The sequence below is a fragment of the Eublepharis macularius genome, chromosome 13 (assembly GCF_028583425.1).
Source record: "Eublepharis macularius isolate TG4126 chromosome 13, MPM_Emac_v1.0, whole genome shotgun sequence".
In the NCBI taxonomy this organism is placed as follows: Eukaryota; Metazoa; Chordata; class Lepidosauria; order Squamata; family Eublepharidae; genus Eublepharis; species Eublepharis macularius.
The window spans coordinates 57,909,077-57,931,535 of NC_072802.1; the positions used below are offsets into that span (position 1 = coordinate 57,909,077).

General features: G+C 45.7%; 1 protein-coding gene across 2 annotated transcripts; it reads right to left on the reverse strand.

The window, feature by feature from the left end:
- Positions 1 to 1,600: 1,600 nt before the first annotated feature.
- YDJC (YdjC chitooligosaccharide deacetylase homolog) lies at positions 1,601 to 22,009 on the reverse strand. 2 transcript variants are annotated; one of them, XM_054996541.1, is made up of 6 exons: positions 21,925 to 22,009; positions 18,021 to 18,199; positions 10,554 to 10,713; positions 8,080 to 8,179; positions 5,889 to 6,066; positions 1,601 to 3,516 (listed from the first exon to the last, which is right to left on the reverse strand). In XM_054996541.1, exons 2-6 carry the CDS (start codon positions 18,185 to 18,187, stop codon positions 3,168 to 3,170), a joined length of 954 nt encoding a protein of 317 aa, XP_054852516.1. In that variant the 5' UTR covers positions 18,188 to 18,199; positions 21,925 to 22,009; the 3' UTR covers positions 1,601 to 3,167. The 2 variants fall into 2 exon arrangements, with proteins under 2 accessions (XP_054852516.1, XP_054852518.1); XM_054996543.1 differs by lacking the exon at positions 21,925 to 22,009 and adding an exon at positions 21,471 to 21,529.
- Positions 22,010 to 22,459: the final 450 nt, after the last annotated feature.

A 22,459-nucleotide genomic window follows, 5' to 3' on the forward strand; every position in this document is an offset into this window, starting at 1 on the left:
GAAGATTCGTGTTCTCGCCAGTTTTCTGGTCTTTGCAATGGAAGCTGCAGGTATCTCAGTACCATTAGGGAAAAGGAAAAAACAACCAAAAGCAACCGTAGGATGAGACTTTTATCGGAATTGTCAAAATGTCACCAAATAGCAAGCAAGCACTCATGGTGTTTTCATTACAGTTCTTTTGAAGGCGGTATGCTGCTGCAGAGTCTCTGTGCTACCTTGTATAGAGTTTTGAACTTTGCAAAGAAAAGATGCAGACGGGGCCAATCTAATGTGACATGGGGAGGGTGACCTAGTTTGTCATTTATCCTCAAAAAGCGGCTGGGGCTGCTTGATGCAGGCAGGGGCTGTAGCAGTGAGGAAAAGGGGGTTCACTCCTTCCTGTGTCTTTCCCGCAACCAAAATAGGACCCCTTCCAGGCCGCTTTTAGCACCACTAGACAAACAGGACCGGCCCAGTATGGATCTCTCTTATAGGTGGGATTGTTTTAAAGCTCCCTCCCTCTGATGAAGTGGGCTTTGGTTTGCAAACATGAAGGCCAAGGGCCAAAGCCCCATTCACAGGTTGCAGGGAATGCACAACCAATCCATGTACAGTATACACTTGATTTTTTTTATGTACATCGTGTAATTCTTGTGTTACATTCAATGTGTGATCAGCTTGAACATAGGACTGAAGCTCCTCATTTTTCCAACTACTGGTCCCCCGTTTCATTTATAAGGTGAGCATACACTGACTCTTTTTTTACAAACAGATGTCCACATGTACTCACTGTCATGTGGGAACAGGGCTCTTGTCTTTTGAGTTAACGCACTGATTTTGTAGCCATCTTGCTAGTCCAAAAGAAACCCAGCAAGAGAAAACGTTTAGGAACTCTTGATTAATGTAGGATCAAAACACCACTTTGGACTAGCAAGCAATCATTTGCAAGAACAAAGATTAAAAATCTGTCAGACAATTGAATGTTCTACACGTTCTAAGCAATTGGGCACCCATGACCTTCCACAAGGTTCCTGCATATGTCTGAAATATGTATTGTACGTCCTCACCCGCTTGTATTGCCTTTCTTTATAGTAACTGGTTATAGCACGTTCCACAAGAGCAAAAGCAGCACCAAATGTGGGCACTGAGTGGATGCTTTAACTTAAAAAAAAAAAAGCTGCTAGCTCTCATGGTTGTAAAGACTTGCCTTAGAAGCACGTGAACAGCATCAGGTGAGTGCAGAGCCTACTTATGTGCTTATGGAAACACACTCATTGATGGCTGTTGTGGGTTTTCCGGGCTGTATTGCCGTGGTCTTGGCATTGTAGTTCCTGACGTTTCGCCAACAGCTGTGGCTGGCATCTTCAGAGGTGTAGCACTAAAAGACAGAGATCTCTCAGTGTCACAGTGTGGAAAAGATGTTGGCAGGTCATGATACAGCCCGGAAAACCCACAACAGCCATCGTTCTCCGGCCGTGAAAGCCTTCAACAATACACTCATTGATGTTATCAGTCAGTCTGCTTAATTTACAAAAAAAAATTTACCTGTAGGACACAAAAGGTTGGGTAAAAATCAAGATCAGTATAACCTGAGTATAAGCAATTTTCTTTTATTCAGGACCTCTTCCTTAATTCTTAAGTGGACAGATCAAATCACAGCAAACCGGAACGTACCTCATTCCTGCCTGATTGACTCTGAGGGCTTTCCAAGAGGAGATGACATTGGATGTTTAACTATGATGCAGCAGAATATTCCGATGAATGACCACCCTACATCCATCCATCCTTCCACGCCATAGCGGCAGGGAAAACTAGGACATGTTCTATGAATTACAGTGCCATTAAAGGCAAAGGTGCAGTGCCATGAAAGGTAATCAAGATCTGAGAATGCACCAATAGATGCTTCCACCTTCATATTTCCATTCTGACAGAGGCACCACTGGGACATCAGCTTAAACACCTTATTATTAAGAATGTTTACAGGTAAGAAAAAGCAGTGAAAAAAATCTGCATTTTGATCCCATTCTTGGCTACCTTATTTCACTGATACACCAATGATATTCCTTTAACAATACACTCCTGAAAAATGTAACATCATCTTAGCTACAAGAGGGTCTAAGCTGGGTAGAACTTCACAGGGCAAAAAGTGCCACTTATTTATGCCCGCAACACGATCATCAATACTCGCAAATTGTACGGGTGGGGGAAGCGAGCCATGCTCCATATTGTAATGAGCACTCTTTGTGCATACAAGGCCTAAATTCTATCCCTCATATTTCCAGCTAAAAAAGGATCTTGGGCAGATGGACCTGGAAAAACCATTAGCTATCCGAGACCCTGGAGCACGGTTGCCAATTAGGTGCAGTGTTGACCCAGATGGGGCTGGCTTGGTGTAAGGCAACTTCTTACATTCAGGGAGGGGCTATAACTTAGTGGTAAAGCACATACTTTGCCATGCAGAAGGTCCCTGGTTCGATCTATGGCATCTACCACTAAAGGTTCTCAGGTTGCCACAGATGGGAAAAACCTCAGCTATTGGAGAACAATAGTGGTGAACAACTGGTCAAAAACAATAGTGATTCCATCTACGGCAACTGCAGATGCAAGATACACAGGAAGTATAAGCATCTGTTGGTAGCTTGCTCAGGTGATAAAATTCAGTTTCTCTTAGCAAGTAATCTGGGGAGTCTTGGTGCAGAATTCTCTACGTACTGCCCTGCCTCTATAGCCCCTGCTTCAGAACCCCCAATATAATGAACCAGACTGAAGGTCGTAGAAACCTAACATTTTGATTCTAACTCTCTGACCCATAAAGGAGCACACGGCACAGCCAAGTCCAGCAAGACGGACCCCCACCCAAAACACACCCAGCTCCTCCTCCTCCCTGCTTCTAGAATCTTCCATTCTATGGCTTATGTCCTCTGCTTTTTTCTCCAGGCCATGTTAACGGTGTTTTAGACTTTCCTCTTGCAGAATTACTGCCTGTAATCCTCTTTCTTGTGACCGGGGAGGGGGGGGGGCTCTGAGATACAGCAACCAGAAAGGGAACACAATCCCTGGTAACAAATTCTCCTATAGTTATACTTCCTTTTGTATGGCGTCTTCAGCCTGATGTTCGTTAGCATCACATTGAATCCAGCCCTGCCTCTCCAGTCAAAACTAAAGCGTCCTCCTCCGACCATTCATATTCAAAGGTCTTTAAATGCACACAGCTGAACGTTCCTTGTTTTGTAATGGCTTTGCAGCTCTGGGTTCTTTAATGTCTCAAGTTCATGTGAGCGTTCCCATGACTGAGAGAAATCATCCGGTCCCTCGCCGCAGCCCCCCACGGGTGGAACACTGGGATATCCCGGATGCGTCATCAACTCAATTGTTACCGTTCTGATTTCTTGATCTGGGCACAAGGGTGAGTTCGAAGGAATGGCGCAATCCACTTTAGCCAGGAAATCCGTAGTGGCATTATCAATGGCTCTGAGGATGTTGTTTACAGACATATTTTTCCCCATGGTGCTCAAGCCTATATATATATCTGGCCATCTGTGAAAGAAAGAAAGATGAACAGTGAACTGAAAGAACATTCGCTGCTGGAAAGCCTGTGGAGCCAGCAGTTCCTTCGTGCACAAACGGTGACACACAGTTTCTGTTTTTTAAAAAAAAATTACTGGCACTGTTTTTGAGATCACAATAACGCAAATGCTACCAGGCCCTTCAACTGTATTGCCTGTTTCTCAATTCAAGATTACAGTATATGCAGGAAAGAGTGCTGGTTACTCTTTTATTGACAAGACTCCCCATGTTCTGCAATTCTATGCTGACACAGAAAAAATCTGCTGGAAAAAAAGCCACATGTAGATCAAGGCCTGCTGAGATCTTACAAAGGGTCTGAGTAGGTTTGTAGGTTAGTGCCTGGTTGCTACGTTCAGTATTTTTTCTTCAGTTAAATTAGGAACAGGAAGATCTTGAGCTCCTTCCTGTTTTGCTTCCCGCCTCCAGAAGGGGAAATAGAGGCTGCTGGTCTCCACCTCAGCCATTAGCAGCCAAGCCTTTAGGTGGAACTCTCCTTCCTCCTCAGATGCTGTCACAGGCCTTCTTTATATCCAGCACCAGAGCTCTGCCCCTCAAGAAGTGGGGACTGAGGCCCTCCCCTTCCAGGTACTCCAAGCCAGGTAGCCAATCACCACATGGCACATGAACCTTACTATAAAGATTCGGGCTTTTGCTCATAGTTAAGGCTGAGATTTTTCTAAAATTTGAAAAGATGATAAAACCAGTCAGGAAAACACATGACCATCGGACTGGTGACTCTCACGATGATTATTCCCATTTTTAACAACAGGAACCCACTGTTGCAATAATTCCTGCTAAGCCCATTTCGCAATGGTATTGCTCCAGTTCACATGTCCAAGTCCGTCCTTAATTGTCTGCAATCTTCCATTCAGATTTGCAGTTCTGAGCCATCACAATAGTCACCCAAATCTGAAATGGAAGTCAGTGGCTTGGATCCACTAAAGATTTACATGGATGGAGGGGGATTTCTGTTCATGCAGCTCTTCCCTGCCTCCTGTTTCAGTCCAAAATATCCCCAGAAATGCTGCTCTGGGGGCCACAGGATTCCCCAGGAACTGAATGAGAGGTTTAAAAATATCGCCCTTTCCCTTACGCTCATGGAAATTCTCCTGTAGATCCAAACCAGTAAATGCAGGGAAGATCTTTCAAAAAATATTGGGGAGAACTTCCTCTCCTCCACTTCCTCCCAAGTTTTCATTCTAAGCTCAAGGTAAGTCTAAAGACTTTCCACAGAATCATATCAGGGCTAGATACTAGATAGTGTTTAGCTTCTTACCTGAAATATTCACTTACCACTGGCATTATAAAAGTTCCAACAAATGGCAATATGCAAGCTTTTTACTGATGAAGACAGCACCTTTTCTTCAGTGGCATGTTGACTGTGGAGCTTCCTTCCCACTAAATTCTGGTTTGTATGACCTCAATTTTTTGTTTTGTTTTTCCTGTTTTCTGTTAATTTTGCTCCCTGCTTCCCCTTTATTTGTTTGAGTACTGAGGTGGGTCCAGACATGATTGGGTTTTGGCATTGTTACAGCTGTCTCCTAATCCTATTGTATTGTTTATTGGATGTCTAGTGTTAAGTATACGTTGTTTTTATGCTGTAATCCGCCTTGAGTCTCAGCAAGAGAGACAGGGAATCAATCAATCAATCAATAATAGGTAGGTAGGTTTCACCGCTGGTCAGTGTTATAATTATGAGTTGTCTTTGCTTTGGATTCTTTCATGCTGTTAAATATACTGTCTATAGCGCCTAGCAAATCTCTGCTGAGAGAGGTGGGTATAAAGTTGGTCAAACGGTGACCAACTCTGAATGTCCAATGTATTTTCTATAGAACTACAGTCCCAAATGCAAATAAAGCTGACCAGGGCTTTTTTTCATCAGGAACGTGGTGGAACGGAGTTCCGGAACCTCTTCAAAATGGTCACATGGCTGGTGGCCCCACCCCCGATCTCCAGACAGAGGGGAGTTTAGATTGCCCTCCACGCCGCCGAGCGGTACAGAGGGCAATCTAAACTCCCCTCTGTCTGGAGATCAGGGGAAGGGGCACCAGCCATGTGACCATTTTCTCCGAGGGCAACCCACTTTTCCCAGAAAAAAAGCCCTGCCGCTGACCACTCACATGTTCCCCACAAAGACGACTGATTCAAGCAGAAACAATGAAATGGCAACTCATCCTCTAGGATGTAATGTTCTTTGGCCGGGATCAAAAGGGATACATTTCTTCTCTGTAGAACATTCCGCATGAGATGACTTTGAAGAAAATGATAAATCCTTTCAATCCAGGGGGGATAAAAGGTACAAAAACTGGCAAGATCAGATTTCCAAAGAATGAGATCCTTACCTTATCCCATGTTTCATGAACACATCCACTGTGTTAAGTGAATCCTTTTCCACACCCAGGTAAAAATTCATTAAGGGTGGATCTATCCAGCTGCAATGGGGAAGGTCTGGTTCTATGGGGACACGAGTATGTCTGATTCCATATTCCTCCAGCACCTGTGCAAATACATGTCTGATCTCTGGAAGAGAATAATAATAATGATGGTAATAATAATGGCAGTGAGGTATCGCTTTAATATGTCACGTATTCCAAGTAGTGCAGATGTTTGCAACTGTCCAGGTGTTATCCTGTGTATGCTAATAGCACCTAGACATTTAGCTGTTTTTTTTGGAATTGCAACTAATGTTCCTATCATTACTGGAATAACTGTTGTATATTTCTCCCAGAGATGCTGAACTTCAGATCTTAGATTTTGGTATTTTATCTTTTCAATCTCTTTTTCTTCAATTCAACTGTCACCTGTGATTGCCACATCGATCAGTTTGACCTTCTTACTTTCAACCATAGTAATATCCGGAGTATTACAATCTAACGTCTTATCTGTTTGGATTTTGAAATCCTACAAGATCTTAACCTTCTCATTTTCAACAATTTTCTCAGCCTTATGTCCCCCCCCCCAATATTTTTCATACGGTAGCTTGTAATAAAAATTCCAGCCCAAACATCTGGTGGCCTGTGATAACATCATCATCAATGCCACCAAGCATTTGGTGGTGTTTTCAGTTTTCAGAGCGCTTGATAAGACAGCAATCCTTACAAAAGCCAGTGTACACACTTGGCCCTGGAAAAACAGAGCCAAATGACATGAGGATCTGGGATCAAATCCCCAACATGCAATTTAGCTGCAAAAACAGTCAGAGGGAGGGTAAGAATATGTATTGGGCCCAAAATACTGGAAACGTGGGATTAACTTTATCTTCCTGCACTATTACCCCAATTGCAAACGCTCCCCTCCAGCTGCTTTTAGACCTAGTACGGAGAAAAAAAGATAGGTCCCTTAATTGTGCCTACCAGGGCTTTAAGGAGAATGAGGAAGGGGCATTTCCAGTCGGGGAAAATGAGATAAGGGGAAAGAGTTAACCTTGGTAGGAGTCCCGATCCATATCAGAAGCCTCAATGGCTGCTTTTGCAGGATAAATGACATATCGGGGGACCTGCTCGCATACTTCCAATGCAGTTTAGCAGACCTCTGCTTGGTCCTACCAGATGCAAATGTCTGCATAGAGATGTGATAACAAACCAAGCCTCCCTCACACACACTGCTGCTTGCGGCAAGGAGAGGCACACCTGCATGGCCCTGCTAAACACCATCCTGGAAGGTGCCACTGAGAGAATGCGAACACGCTCTGACGCAGTGAGACCCTCAGGCATCCTGCATCTCTGTACTGTTGTTTAGATGCTGAAGGCTTTAGAAGCCCCCCAGGCTCCCATGTTCAGGGGTGCTCAGAGCAGGCTGGAAGCAAAACCCTCCCTGCATCCACTGTCACTAAAACAGCTGGAGAGTAATGAAAAAAGCAGTCCCTCCATCAAACCAAGCCCAAACCATATCAGCACAGGAAAATTGGAAGCTATACACATTTGCTTCTTCCTGGTCCTTGAGAGCCCTGTGAAGTGGGAGGGAGTTCAGTCTCCAAGCATCACAGAGTAGTCCTCTTCTGGCCTAGCTGCAGTCTGTCCCTCAGGGGTTCAGGCGGTACTTCCCATAGACCAACCTAACACAGGAGGGGGGTGATGCATGGGACAGCGTATAAAGAACAGAAAGGATGAGTCATCCTAGATAACAGAGGTGGGAAGTCTAAAGCCACATTGAGTCTGGTGGGGTAGGTTACTACAGCTTACCACTCTAGGGTGGTGGAAGGAAATGCCATCAAGTCATAGCTGACTTATGATGACCTCTGCTGGGCTTTTCAAAACAAGAGACTAACAGAGGTACCCGGCCACTGCCTGCCTCTGCACAGTGACCCTGGCTGTCTCTGGAGATCTCCCATCCGATTACTAACCAAGGCTGACCCTGCTTAGCTTCCGAGATCTGGCTTGCCTGGACTATCCAGGCCCTTCTTTTTCTATTTCCTAAGCCTCTAGAGGCTACACATTCCTCTCCCCCCCTCTTCTCCCTGCAACCAAACCAGGTGAATGAAGCTGTGTATGTTACTGAAAGGTTTGGGCAAGGCTGATGCAGACGCACCCCTACCTGGAAGGACATGGACATGCTGGTGTCCGTCCATGTGATGAGGCAGGTGGCCTGTGAGTTCACAGAACAATTCAACTTGCGCTATCAGTTCTTGCTTCACCTAAGAAGGAAAAGAAAAGGACTGCTGGGGGACGTTGGCATTTCTAGGAATGGATTTATGTAAACAACAGTTACTATCGTCAAACTTTTGGACTGTACTGACATGTGAATTTCTGGCCAATGCTTTGGATCAGCTTTTCCCACTGAAGGCAAGAGCACCCTTAAGCCGGCTCTCTTAGTCTGGTAAGTGCCACTTAAAGCGGCTCAGTATATATGGCAGTGATGCTGGCATTGTGCTTTGGGATCTTCTCAAGCATGATGCCCTCTGTGCCTCTCTCCATACTGCCCCTGCTACCTGCGCTTCAAATTGCAGTGCCGGCTTCAAGTGCCCTTTACAGAGTGTATCTCCACCCTTATGTACACAGGTGAGTCACGGCCTTTGCTTCTGAGCAGAACCTCCTGGATGGCAAAACCATTTCCTGGATGGCAAGGCTGGCACAATGGGCACAAAATCAAATGGAGGGGGGATAACAAACAATACGTGCATGTATTGCCAACAGTGTACAATCTGCTGAATGTCATGTACGCAAAATGTTAAAATACTACAAAACTGGTTAATACACTAGTTTCTAATCTCCTTCAGTTAGAGTTTCATTACAAAACAAGAAGCTTGCAATCTGAACGACCATCGGGTTGACTTCTGCCAATCTCACACGTTCAATGACTGGGAACACAGAATGAAGCTCCCAGTATCGCATTGGAGCACAAAACAACAGTTATTACGCTGGATATCCGGTTTCCAAACTGCACAGGTGACATCACAGCAGAGGTGGGACATGTCTGCCAGTCATGATCTGGTGTCCTCTACAGCATTCAAATGATACTCATTGTGCGATTGGGGGAAAGTTTGAATTAAAAGGTGCGCCTTGGCTTCATCCTCCAGAGTTTATGAGGTCTGCAAGGTGGTCCTCTGTGATCCTCCTCCGTGCCACCACCTGCTCACCAAGACCACGGAGACAGAAGCCAGAAAACAGGCAGTCCAAGCAGCTTTTCCTCTTCCTAGTCACTGCCACCACTGGGTCAAAGGGAGAGGGTGGGCGAAGTAGCAACTGAGCATGTGGGGTTCTTGGCATTCGGTCCCTGCAGGGGTGTGTGTGGCTTTTGGCAGGTATCTGGCCTTGCTGACCCCTGACGGCAGCCCTGTAATGAAGCTAGGGAGCTCCTTAGTCCTGGGAGAGCCTTATTGATTTAATACAGCTGGTCTGGATCCAAAGAACCGTGGCAGAAAGGCAAATACCTACTGCTTTCCTGAAGATGTGTGAGCACAAACGGGCTCAAGAGTCAAGCCTGTGCTCTAGAAGAGTTAGCGGCTATAGCAGCGCTCCTGCTCCTACCACTTGCACCAGGGGAAAAAAACATCTTTGGATCCAGCCTTGCTTTTTTCACACAGTGCTCTAGCGCAGTGTTAATTGTGTAATTGTTTTGATCAGGGGCGGCGCAAGGGTTTGTGGCACTCGCGGCTGGCTGGCCGGGCGCCCCCCTCCCCGCGCACGCACACACACCGGCCTGTGTGATGACGTCATCACGGGAGCACGCGTGCACGCGCTGTCGCCACCACCGCTGGCCCGACTGCTGCGGCGGGCAGCCTCTGAGCTCTCCTGCTCGGTTACCTGCGCTGCCGCAGATGCCTGCCCGCGGTGGCTGCGCCCGGCCGGGGGGGCTTGTGCTGGCGGCGCGGGGCGGGAGGGATAGGAGGCTGCTGCTTTGGGGGGCACGCTCCCGCCCCCCGTGCCTCCTCCAGCGCTCCCTCCGGCACCCCGCTCCTGAGGCCACCGCCTACCTGGCCTGTATGGGCACACCGGCCCTGGTTTTGATGATATGTTTTTGTTGGTTTTAATGGTTTTTAAGATGTGATTTTTATTATGTATATTTTAATTTGTTAGCTGCCTCGGTGGCTCTTATAAAGACAGAAAGGCAGGGTAGAAATTCTGAAAATAAAATGTGTAATATGGTCCTTACATAAGCAGAAAGGGCACCCTTGGACCAATTTTTTTACCCCTTTTGTTACCAAGGTACCCAAAGTGGCAGAAAGGTTAGCTGCTTCAATATACGTTTTTTGGATTTACTGGCCTGTGACCTTCCGGCCTGAGGTAAGATGATGCTGATGAGCCAATCCGCTGCTTCTAGGGGAGGGAAGAAGTCTTGCAAATCACTGAACTTCCCTCAGTCTGGGCAGCTTACTGAGAGAAGTCCTTCCTCTACACCTTCCAGCATGTCTGCTCCAACTCTTCCTATCTCTGGCCTATCAAGCTTCCAGCCTGCCTACTGCCCATTTCTCTGCCCACCCTCATCCAAAGCACCCAACAGTATCTGGTATCTCCCTCTGACAGTCCTGAAAGGATGACTGGCTGAATATATATCTTTCTTCCTCCCACCTCAGACATCTTCAGGAGTCCATCTGCTAACACCGCCCGGATTCCCATCTTTCCATGGAAGAACCCTTCTTTGTTGAGTAGCGAGGATTGCTCTTTCAGCGCCGGGCAAACAGGTAAGCCTTCGGACAGGTTGGCATGGAGTCCTATTGGAATGCGATACCTAGAGAATAAATATTTAAAAGCACTCATTAACTTCTGACCCTTGAGTTTCATCAACGAACAACACGCCGAGAGGGATTTAGGAGGATTCTGCCGGCTCTTAGCCATGAAAAGTTCATTAGATCTTAAAATGTCTGGACCTCGGCATATCCTACAGGGTTTTGTGACAAAATTTGGGATCTGCGTGTAAAAGGATGACTGTTGTAGGCTCCCTCTCCTGCCCTCACCACACACCTTTGAAGCGTCTACTTTGCCTTCTGTACGCTGTATTTATTCACTCTGCAATTACCTGCCTCCCCCGATGTAAAAGGTAGAAGGGTGATACTTCTTTGCCTTAAAAGTGTCCTAGAAAAATGTAACTGACCAACAATGTGATACCAGCAATTCAGAAAGACTTCAGCAGTTGTGATATGGGAATTGGCAAGCAGTGCACTGCATGGTACCTTAGCATACACGTGCATACTGGGTATAATGGCAAGTGCTGGACCAGGACTGGGGAGAGCTGGGTTCAAATCCCCACTTGGGGCAGCTGATGATAACATTTAAAAGAGAAAAACCCACAACTTTTAAACATTCAAGACGCAAACGGCAAAACCAGCAGTGCAAGTAAGTAGCACAAACCAATTTTAAAACCAATAAGGAATCTAAGCCAAAACAAACAGTAAAATCAAGTCTATCCAAAACGCCAAGCAAAACGAAATTGGAGATAAAAGCAAGCAAACTGAAGGATCGAGTAAGACAGAGAGCGCATGCTAGTTTGGTGTAGTGGTTAAGAGTGGCAGGACGCTAATCTGGAGAACTGGGTTTGATTCCCCACTCCTCCACTTGAAGCCAGCTGCGTGACCTTGGGTAAGTCACAGCTTCTCGGAGCTCTCTCAGCCCACCTACCTCACATAGTGATTGTTGTGTGGATAATAATAACACACTTTGTAAACCACTGTCCTGAAGGACGGTAAATAAATCGAATGTTATTATTATTATTACAAATCTTTAAGTCCCTGGTTCAAATCTTAACCTCTACCATGATGTCAACGGGGCAAGCAACTCCAAGACCTCACGCCTGCAACATGGGGAAAATACTATGTACCAACCTGGCAGGGTGGTTCTAGCAATTATGGCAAGATAATGTACACAAAGGGCTTCGAGCACTTGAAAAAGCAGTATGAACGCTTAGCACTATTAAAGGAAGTTGAATAGTGTACACCAATCAATTACTCTCTGGAACCCGCCATCTTCTCTCAGCTCTGTTAAGTCCAAGCCTGACAGGGGCCATTTCCACACACGTTGAATAATGCACTTTCAATGCTCTTTAGCAATCCTTTGAAAGTAGATTTTTTGTTTCACACATGGAAAAGCAGTTCCAAATGTTCACTAAAGAGTATTGAAAGTGGATTATCCGACGTGTGTGGAAGCAGCCCATATCAAATCTGCACATGGATTCCAATTCAGTAGCGCTCCCTTTGTCAGCAGTGGGTCTTTCACGGAAGAAGCCTAACTACATTTCAGTCGTAATAAGATTCAGAGAAGTTCAAGTAGGTAACTACCGCAATTAGTTGACAGAGCAACCTCCATTGACTAAATTCTCAGCTTGGCGTCTTTACAGAATGTTTCTGATCAAATTCCAACAAGCCAATCAGTCCATCAGCAGAGACAGTTAAAAGGATTAAGGTGCCAGCAATTGAGAGCTCTGTTTATCGGGGCATCAAGCAAAATCTCTGACCCAGATCTGAGCTATTCTCTAATACAAAGCCAATGGGCTTGCAGATGCTTCTGCGTAGGGACAATTTTCCATTCAAGGGGATTACTTGCAGGCATATCTGTTCGCAGGAACTGCAAGTAGCCAGGTGTTAAAAGGAAATAGGTTGCCAAGATTGTCACTGGGCTTATTTTGTCACGAAACCATTCCCATATGTTCAAACATTTTTTTTAAAAAAAAAAATGCATTCCATTCCAAAGATAAGAACTAAACATGGTTGAGGTCTGGGTACTCGAGATCACCTAGAACTGATGATAGAGTATACAGTGACGCTGTGGGTAAAAATAATCTGACCTGGATTTAAAGAAGGCATTTCAAGCTCCAGCCAAATAGCCTAGTTTCCAAACACAGATGAGCACATCATCGAATACTAGGCCAGGTGGCTTCGTTCAATGGAAGACGAAAAACATGGGAATTCTGGCAAGAGAAGCCAATACTTAGGGCTTAGACTCTTTTATAGTATATCGGTAAAGGGATGAATGAATGAAATGCATTATCTATATATACAAAGACAAGTGTCCTGACTGACTCATCAATGCTCAGCCCAAACCCCTGGACCTAGAAACATGAAATTTGGGGGAAACAATCCTTTCATGATGTGAACACCCACTGAGAAGGGATTTTAAGAAATTCGCCCCCTAAGGGGGTAAAAAGGGGTAAAACGTGTTTTCCCAAAGGGGTACAGCTTCCCTGTCTGGCTGGCAGGCTGCTGCCTGCTTGCACCCTCTCCCACTGCCAGCTCCGCCACTCTTCCCTAATTGGGCCAGCCTTTCAAGGTCATTTGCATATGTGGGCTGATTGGGGCTCACAACATTCCACACCTCATCCCTTCAACACGCTTCACTTTTTTTAAACACCTTTGTGAAGTTCAGGTACTATGCTACTATACTACAAAACCAACTCAAAAACACACACACACAAACACGCAAAACAAAAAATGTTACATACCCATTAAGTTTTATAACTGGATTTAAAGTAGTTCAATACCGTAGCGAACCACGGGTATCAAGCTAGTATGTTATATTTAAGGTCACATGGCTCCTAAAAAACTCACACCATTTACTGTAACGTAAGATTTTGTGAATCAGGGCCTTCATCTGAAGAAACTGTGAGCCTTTAAGGTGCCACTTAACTCTTTATTTTGCCTGCAGGTCCTGCTCTGGAAAAACACATCAATAAAACAGAATTAAGTATCATTTATATACCCAGTTCTTTTCTTTCCCTTAAAAGTTTGAACTATCTTGAACAATCTCAATTCCTACATACATGCCAACTATTTGTACCCAAGTTTTGGGTAAATGATGGTTGAGCCAAACCACAGTTTGTCTGGTTCGTTGTAAATGATAGTTTTCTAAGAAACAGGGAAGGAAAGAAACAATTACAGAGAGCAAGGTAAAGGTAGAAGGAACAGCCGTAGACGATGTGGCGCTTTCATCACTGTTCCAAATGACAGTTAAGAGGACAGGGAATATAATGCCTGGACCACCTTATGCAGTCTCCCCCCCATTTGTACAATGCATCCCATTATGTTTGAGTTCCAAAATTAACCTTCCTTGTAAAAAAAAGTAAGTATTAGTTGTTCTTTGAACCTCTTATAAATATTGCTTGAAATCATAAGCGTCTTGTGCATAATTCTTTTATTTTATTTACTCCATTTATATCCTCCCTTTCTGCCCAACGGGGATTCATTTATTCCACAATAAAGCCTGCTGATTTCAATGTGACCGCATTCCCTACAAGGCGTGCCCTGGATTGCTGCAACAGTGTAAGGTGCTTTTGAAAGAACTTCTCTGCCCCCACATGTATGGTGGTATCTTCCGAGTGTAATTTCCTGAATGGCAAAGCCAGCCACAGAATTGTGAAATGGCATCTGCACATAGCTCTCTGAGCCCAGCCATAAACAATAATTTGCAAGTCAAATCTATCGTGTCTTTACCTTGTGCTTCCTCCAAAAAGTTCAGGGCTTCTTGGTTCTTCCCTTTTTATGCTCACAACAGCAACCTTATAAGGTAGATTCGGGAGAGAAAACCTGACTGGCCCTGTAAGCTTCGTGGCTGAATGGAGATTTGATTTGGGTCTCTCCACTCTTAGGCTGATACACTACGTCCTGGTCGACTTTGGTCAGGTCTGATTCCGATACAGGCATGCACTTAAGAAACCCAAGGTGTCTAGTTAGTTTTCCTATATCAGATCCTTTAATTCCTGGAAGGAGGCTAACTTCAAACACCACACAAAATTATCTATATTTGAAACACACACACGCACGCACATAAACACACACACACACATACAAACTGTTTAGTTCATTCTTACTTCTTTTTATCTTAAATTATATTTAAGAACAGTGATTACAAGTTTCTCATACGTATGAATATCTTTTAGCCCTCAACCAATAAACCCCATCTTTGAAATGAATTGAATTATTTATTACAGCTGAAGGTGATTTCTGAAATAAATACAAGAACGCTAATAATAAAAATAAGTATTGCATATATTCAGGGAAAAGAGGTAGTGGGAAAAGAGGTGGTGGAACTCAGTACCGCACAATGATGTCACTTTGGGTCAGCTGGAACAAGGGAGGAGTTTTTAAATGTTTAAATCACCCTCGGCGAAAATGGTCACATGGCCAGCGGCCCCGCCCCCTGATCTCCAGACAGAGGGGAGTTTAGATTGCACTCTAAACTCCCCTCTGTGACACTGAGAGATCTCTGTCTTTTGGTGCTACACCTCTGAAGATGCCAGTCACAGCTGCTGGCAAAACATCAGGAACTACAATGCCAAGACCACGGCTATCCAGCCCGGAAAATCTACAACAACCAATGTTCTCCGGCCGTGAATGCCTTCGACAATATATCTAAACTCCCCTTTGTCTAGAGATCAGGGGGCGGGGCCACCGGCCATGTGACCATTTTCAAGAGGTGCCGGAACTCCGTTCCACCGCGTTCCTGCTGGAAAAAAGCCCTGCATATATTATATTAAAATGAGCAGGTAACATCCACTAACTTAATACAGAACAGCGACTGGTTCTGGTGGTTGCACAGAATCTGGCCATTTTGTCCATGACCCCAGGATTACAGTGTGGGAGAAGAAAGGCTGCCTACTAACCTCAGATCAGCCTGGTATTTTTTGAAGAATGGGAGTCATGAGATTCTTTCTGAGATCACAATAAAAGTGTGGCGCAATGGCACATGCCTAATGGTTTCCACTTCCCCATCTTTGCAGGGGCAAGTGCATTCTTGAAACCTCTGCAAAAGTGCCAAAGGTAGAACACTGAATTTGGCTAAAGTAAAAAGTTTTCTGAATTTGAGTTTTACTAGATGGGCCAAATAATTAGGGGGCATAACTTTTTTTTGTCCCTAATGAAAGGGTATTTTGTGACCAAACTTAGGTGATTTTGTAATTCAATCTCCCAAATCCTCTGCTTAATTAATGATTTGGCTTTCATGCATCTAAGAACAATTACCCTATTTGGGGAGTACCCAGAAGATATGAGATTTTCTGAAAGGAGCTTTGAACATCTGTTAATGTTAAAGGAGCGAGTCCCACAGGAAAGAGTACGAGCTTTAGCCTCTTTGAACTGTATCTTCATTTCTGTGAAGCTCGACATTCTGGCATTCTCAGACGTACCTGGGCCACAACACATCGTATCTATTGATCTGGGTTAGACGGCTTCTAATCTACACAAGGCCACATAACTGTGTTACTTCTTTGTTTCTTGCCCCTCTCCAAGGTTATTCTATCCTGGGTCTGGCATGTTAAGCTGAGAGGTTGGGCCAGCTCTGCTTCTGGCATGCAGGAACATCCTCCATGACCCACGGTCAAATCCAGCAACTTAAGGGTCTCTTACACGTGGAAAGCCCAACTCAACTTGTGTTTAACTTGTGACCCAAAGCTTACCTTTAGAACAGTTGGGAGTGCAAACTGGCTCCCCGTCATGTGCAGAAGGAGAATCTTCATCCCCTCTTTTGCACCCTGTGGGCTTTAACTAGCAGAGAAGGGTCGTGGTGGGAGGGCTATTTATGTTGCAGCTGGTTCCACGCATCTGCCCAAGATCACAGAATCATAGAGTTGGAAGGGGTCATACAGACCATCTAGTCCAACCCCTTGCCCAGTGCAGGATCAGCCTAAAGCATCCCTGACAAATATTCATCCAGCCTCTTCTTGAAAACTGTCAATGAAGTGTCAGTGAACTGTCACCTCCTTAGGCAGCTGATTCCACTTTTGAACTACTCTGACCGTGAAAAAGTTTTTCCTAATATCCAGCCGGTCCTTTGTGCATGTAATTTAAGCCCATTGCTTTGGGTCCTACCCTCTGCTGCCAACTGGAACAGCTCCCTGCCCTCCTCCAAATGACAGCCTTTCAAATACTTAAAGAGAGCAATCATGTCCCCCCTCAATCTCCTCTTCTCCAAACTAAACATTCCCAAGGCCCTCAGCCTTTCCTCGTAGGGCTCAGTCTCCAGACCCCTGATCATCCTCGTTGCTCTCCTCTGCACCCCCTCAATCTGCCCATAATTGTCTAATCACACCTGGATAGACACGTGGAACCAGCTGCAACACAAACAGCCCTCCCCCACGGTCCTGTTAGTTAAAGGGAGGGAGGGATTGAAGGACACTCTTCTTGGTGCACGCACAGGAGCCAATTTGTGCCCCCTCCACACTGTTTTAAAAATAAGCTTCAGGTCAAACATTAAACATGAACAGAGCTGGGGTTTCCCCCAATAAAACTCGAGTTTGGCATGTGTGTAAAGAGACTCCAAGTCTGTATTATGGTTAAAACTACTGTTGGTCTTAACTATAATTTTCATGTGATAGACTTAATCCTGGCTTGCTTCTTTTTTCACCTCCTCGCTACAGTGAAACCTGGCCAGTTGAGGCAAACCACGGTCAGTGAGCCACATTCTGGCCTTGCGAACTAACTACAGTTAAAATAAACCACAGTTTCATGGTTCTGTCTGAACCAGGCCAGAGAGACAGTGGATGCTAAAACATGAATATGAACAGCCACTTGCTTTTATTCCCATAGGTCGCCAAGTAAAAAACATTTTCAAAAAACTGGTATCCAGTTCTTCTAGACAAGCCAAATTTTAGATTATTTGGCCCCAAGGAACAGAACTCGTTTTTTTTGTTTTCGTGCACTTGTGTTTGTGAAACCAATGATAACATCAATGAAGAAAAAGTGGGGCCCACAAAGAGTCACAGGAATAAACTGGAAACCCCTACAACACCCCCAATCACCTACCAGCATCTGTACATTTCCAGAGGCTTTATCAGGACACCCCCCCACCCCCCGTTTAAATAATTCTCAACTGTTCTCAACATTATATGCCTCCAGGAGCACACACAGTTCTCTTCAAGAAATTCATTTTGGTGAGGGGATTTTTTTCTTTCTGTTAATGTACAAAGTCCATATATCTTCTGTGTACCTGAAGAGTCTCCCAAGGAAGTAGCTGCTCTCTACCCTTATCTGTGACTGACCTGGGCTAGTTGCCTTCGTGGTTGCCAAGGGATGCCAGGTGGGGACTACAAGGGATTATAATGGGGATTCTCACCTCTTTGCCAATTGTACTGCATCAGAGACAGCGCTGCCGTTGACCAGAAGGGACACGTTGGAAACGGCGCCTGCAAGGAAACACTCCACAATGCCTTGGTTTCTTCTTGGGCAGTAGCCAAAGTCATCTCCGGTTACTATAAGCTTCACAGTGGCTTTGGGCATCATTAAGAGTCAACCCTAGCAACAGATCAAAAAGAACACAGAGCCCAAAATCAAGCCGGAATGCTCACGATAACAGGATTACAGGAAATGACTGCTTCTGATAGGCAAGGAATCTAAGCATGAGTCAGCTGCAGCTACAGCTGTTGCTCTGGTTGTGCGACTGCTGTCATCCTGCCTTTCGCAACTGTTTGCTAAGGAACATCACCCATGTTGGTTTTATGTGCTCTCGTAATTGCCTGTCTCACACAGGTTGTTCTGCCCATTCTCCCTGGAGGAGTTCAGTGTGAGTTTACTTTTCTATTCATGGAAAAAAACAAAGGTGTGGCACAGATGAAGTTATTCAATGGGATTAAACCCAGAGCGTGCTTTCCCCCGAGATTAACAGGTCGATGGGTTTAAAAACATCCTGCAACTTGTTCGCTGTGCAAAAGGTTCTCAAGGACAACCCTGCCAGATTCTCACAGCCAAGGAAGTAACGATCCCTGCACCGTCCAAGCAACCAACATGCTTTATACAGAGTAATCTATGGGAGGCAAAGTTCTTACTCCATCCGTCAAAGCGAGGGCCAGAGTGGATGGAATGGGCAGGCAACTGCCACCGATAGAAACTTAAACGGGCTACACTTTTGGGCATACATCGATCTCCCCCCACCCTCAATTTTTTTCTCTGTGAGGAAGGATTGGCTGAGAAAGCATGGCTATTCTCCAGTCACCCCACTGAGAGTCTCTCTACACAAGACATATGACACATGACGCATGTCAGGAGATGCAACGTTAGCGAGAAAGGTAGGTTTAAAAAGACAGAGTTGGTGGCAGAGCGAAGGCTTTGCTATATACTGGCGCTGTGTAAAGGGGCTGTGAAATGCCAGAAGGGAAACTTCAGCCCATTATAACCTCTCCAGGTCCAAGCCCAGCTCTAGAAGGCCTCTGCAGCCCATTTCCATTCCTCACTGCTCTCTGGTTGCGATCCCACACAGTTTTAGACTGAAGAGGTGAAATTGACAGAGCCTTCTGGGAGGCAAAGATGAAATTAACAAACCCTGTGAGGAGCAATCACTGCTGGCTCTGTCTTTTTAAACTAAGCTTCCCAGGTAACATTGCATCTCCCTACACCTGATGAACACATGCCAAGGTGTCTCACGTAGAGAGACTCTGAGCTCCATAGCAGAGCGGGGATTCAAACCCTAGTTTCAATACAAAGCTCTCTTACAACTACAAAGCTCTCTTAAACTGTCTCAAACAAGGATAGTTCTCACCAATGCTATCTAATCTCTGAACTTTTGGGAAGATTTTAAAAAGTGTGAAAAATAAGCAAAAAAAAGGGGGCCTAGGGAAGCGGGCTTGCGAGCCTCAATTTGTTCTCCAATATATTTTCTGTTCAGTTCATTTTTGCTGTACAGAAGCAACTCAAATGGGCCCAAACAGACCGGAGGCCAGGCAGAGTTCTTTGGCTCACTTCTCATCTGGTCCTTTTAATTGGGATTGAACCTGGGACCTTACATGCCAAGCGGATGCTCCACCACTGACCCTTCCTCGTTGCTCTGTTCAAAGCCCTCCCCAGCCATGCAGTGTACTGTGCTCACCATTTCTCTGCTTAACTTATCTTTCCCGGCTGAGATAAAGGATAAAAGAAGAGGCTGGGTCCCTGAGCTCCCTGGAGAAAGGGAAGGCTTTAAAAATTTAATCATTAATCCACTGTTGAGAGATACCAGTACTGCAATGCCGGACTCAGAGTAGGGTTCAAAATTTGATTCAGCTCGGAAGCTCCCTGGCTGACCCTGGGCCAGTCACCCTATCTCACAGCTTAACCTACTTCACAGGATTATTATTATAAAGATAAAATGGGGGAGGGACTACGTATGCCATCCTGAATGGCTTTAAGAAGGACAGATAAAAACTGATAGATATATTGTCAAAGGCTTTCACAGCCGGAGAACAATGGTTGTTGTGGATTTTCCGGGCTGTATAGCCGTGATCTTGGCATTGTAGTTCCTGACGTTTTGCCAGCAGCTGTGACTGGCATCTTCAGAGGTGTAGCACCAAAAGACAGAGATCTCTCAGTGTCAAACCTCTGAAGATGCCAGTCACAGCTGCTGGCGAAATGTCATGAACTACAATGCCAAGACCACGGCGATACAGCCCGGAAAATCCACAACAACCAAAAACTGATAGTATTCTTCTAACAGAATTTAATAATTTATTTTTTAAAAGGAATGTCAATTCCCCTCTTTTTTAACAGTCACGTGCTGTACATAATTAACTTTTTTTCTTTTTCAGAAGGGTAATCTCTAGGCTAGCACACAATTTGGTGTGGGAACTGGGCTGGGAGGGGGGATTGTTCCAGGCCCCATTCAATTGCCCTGGTATTTGTCAACATTGGCACAAATAAATTGCAGACTCCAGCCAAGACTGGCATGCATCTCTGTTCTCTCTATAGAACAGGATCTTCAGATAGAAATTCTTTTGATGACCTCATAACCTGAATTTGCCCCACAAAAACTTTTACAACAGTTCGAATCTAGCGTGTTTGTCTGTAGCAGCAGAAAAAAGCAAGAGTCCAGTAGCACCTGTATCTGAAGAAGTGAGCTGTGGCTCACGAAAGCTCATACCATACCACTAATTTTGTTAGTTTTATAGGTGCTACTGAACTCTTGCTCTTTTCTATTGAATCTAGCATAGCATTAAAGAAGGAATACATTCTTTAAATTTGCATTTGATGTTTATATTCATTGATGCAATGGGAAGAGAGGGTCCCAGAAGCAGGAAAAGTTCTGCACTTCACAAGATAATCCTATACAGCTAATCTAGATATGTATCTATTTGATAGATAATTGCCTTGCAATATATATAGCCTTTCAGTTTTCCAAAAATCTGATCATACTTCTGTATTAATTTTTGGTTTCCAATACGGATTAAAAAAAATACTATAGGCACATTTATTCCCCCCCCCCCAGATATATGACATTGACATAGAGTGCATTGAGAGGGAAGGGGGCACTTTGAATAAAGATTCCACCGCCCACAGAGAAGAGGGGGGGGCTCCATGGCTTAAAACAGACTCTGACGAACCACAGGGGTGCTGCCTGAACCTCCACACCCAAGATAAGGAAAGGAAGCAGTCAGATCAGCAAACGTGAAAAGATCCCGGCTGACTGAACCATCAGACCATCTCAACCGAGCTTCCTGTTTCCAACAGGGGGCAGCCATAGAAAGGCAAGGCATGATGGCAAAGGCCTTCCTCCATGTTCACGTGCCCCGCAGCAACCGGCATCCCGCGGGTGTCGAACCTTTCCATGTTCTTCGGCATTTCCCTCGGATCGGGTCTGCTTCTGCACGCTGGGCGCTTGCAGCAAGCGCCTCCCACCCCAAATCCAGCAAAAAGTGTTGCAACCGCCGCCGCCGCCAGGCTGGACTCGCCCCCTGGGCGCCAAAGCAAAAAAGCGAAGGCAGGAAAGCAGGGAAAGGGCCGGCCGAAGGAGCCCCCCGGCTTGCGTGCCCAATCTCCCGGGCCTGGCTTAGCGCTCCTCCCCGCCCCGGAGGTTCCAAAGGCCGGGTTAAAATTGCTGCTTCCTCCCCGTGATTGCGCACGGCAGGATTTCTATGGCTTCTTTTCGCAGGCCACCCGCGGCAGAGAAGCAGTTGGAGGGAAGCGATCGAGCTCTGCCTGCCCCCCCCCCCGCCCTTTATTCATGCAGCTGCTGTGGCGAAACTGAAACCGCGCGGAGGCTCCTTGGCACTCACCCATCGTGGAAGACCTGCAGGAGCCGCGACCGCATCCATCGCACGCGCGCAGCCCGGGGATTCTGCGGCGGGGCGTGCGGAGGAGGGGAGCGGAGGCGGCTGTTGGAGGCGCCACGCCAGCGCCCTCCGGTGGCCCAAAGGCGGACAGCTAAAGGGGCTGCAAGAAAAGGAAGGGCGGGCGTTCGTTCATTCTATAGTCCGCCTTTCTCAATGAGGCGGATTGCCAGATCCAAATTGGGAAATTCCTGGAGATTTGGGCGGAGGAGGGTGGAGCCTGGAGGGGGCAGGGCTTGGGGAGTGGAGGGGGTATAATGCCATCGAATCCACTCTCCAAAGCAGCCATTTTTCCCAAGGGGAAATGAGCTCTGTCACGTGGAGAGCAGTTGTAATTCTGGGAGGACTCTAGCAACCTTCCTTAGAAGCACTACCTGACCTCTGGCTTACTAGTGGTTGAATAGGATGGTTTCAGACAGGGCTTTTTTTCAGCAGGAACGTGGTGGAACGGAGTTCCAGAACCTCTTGCAAATTGTCACAT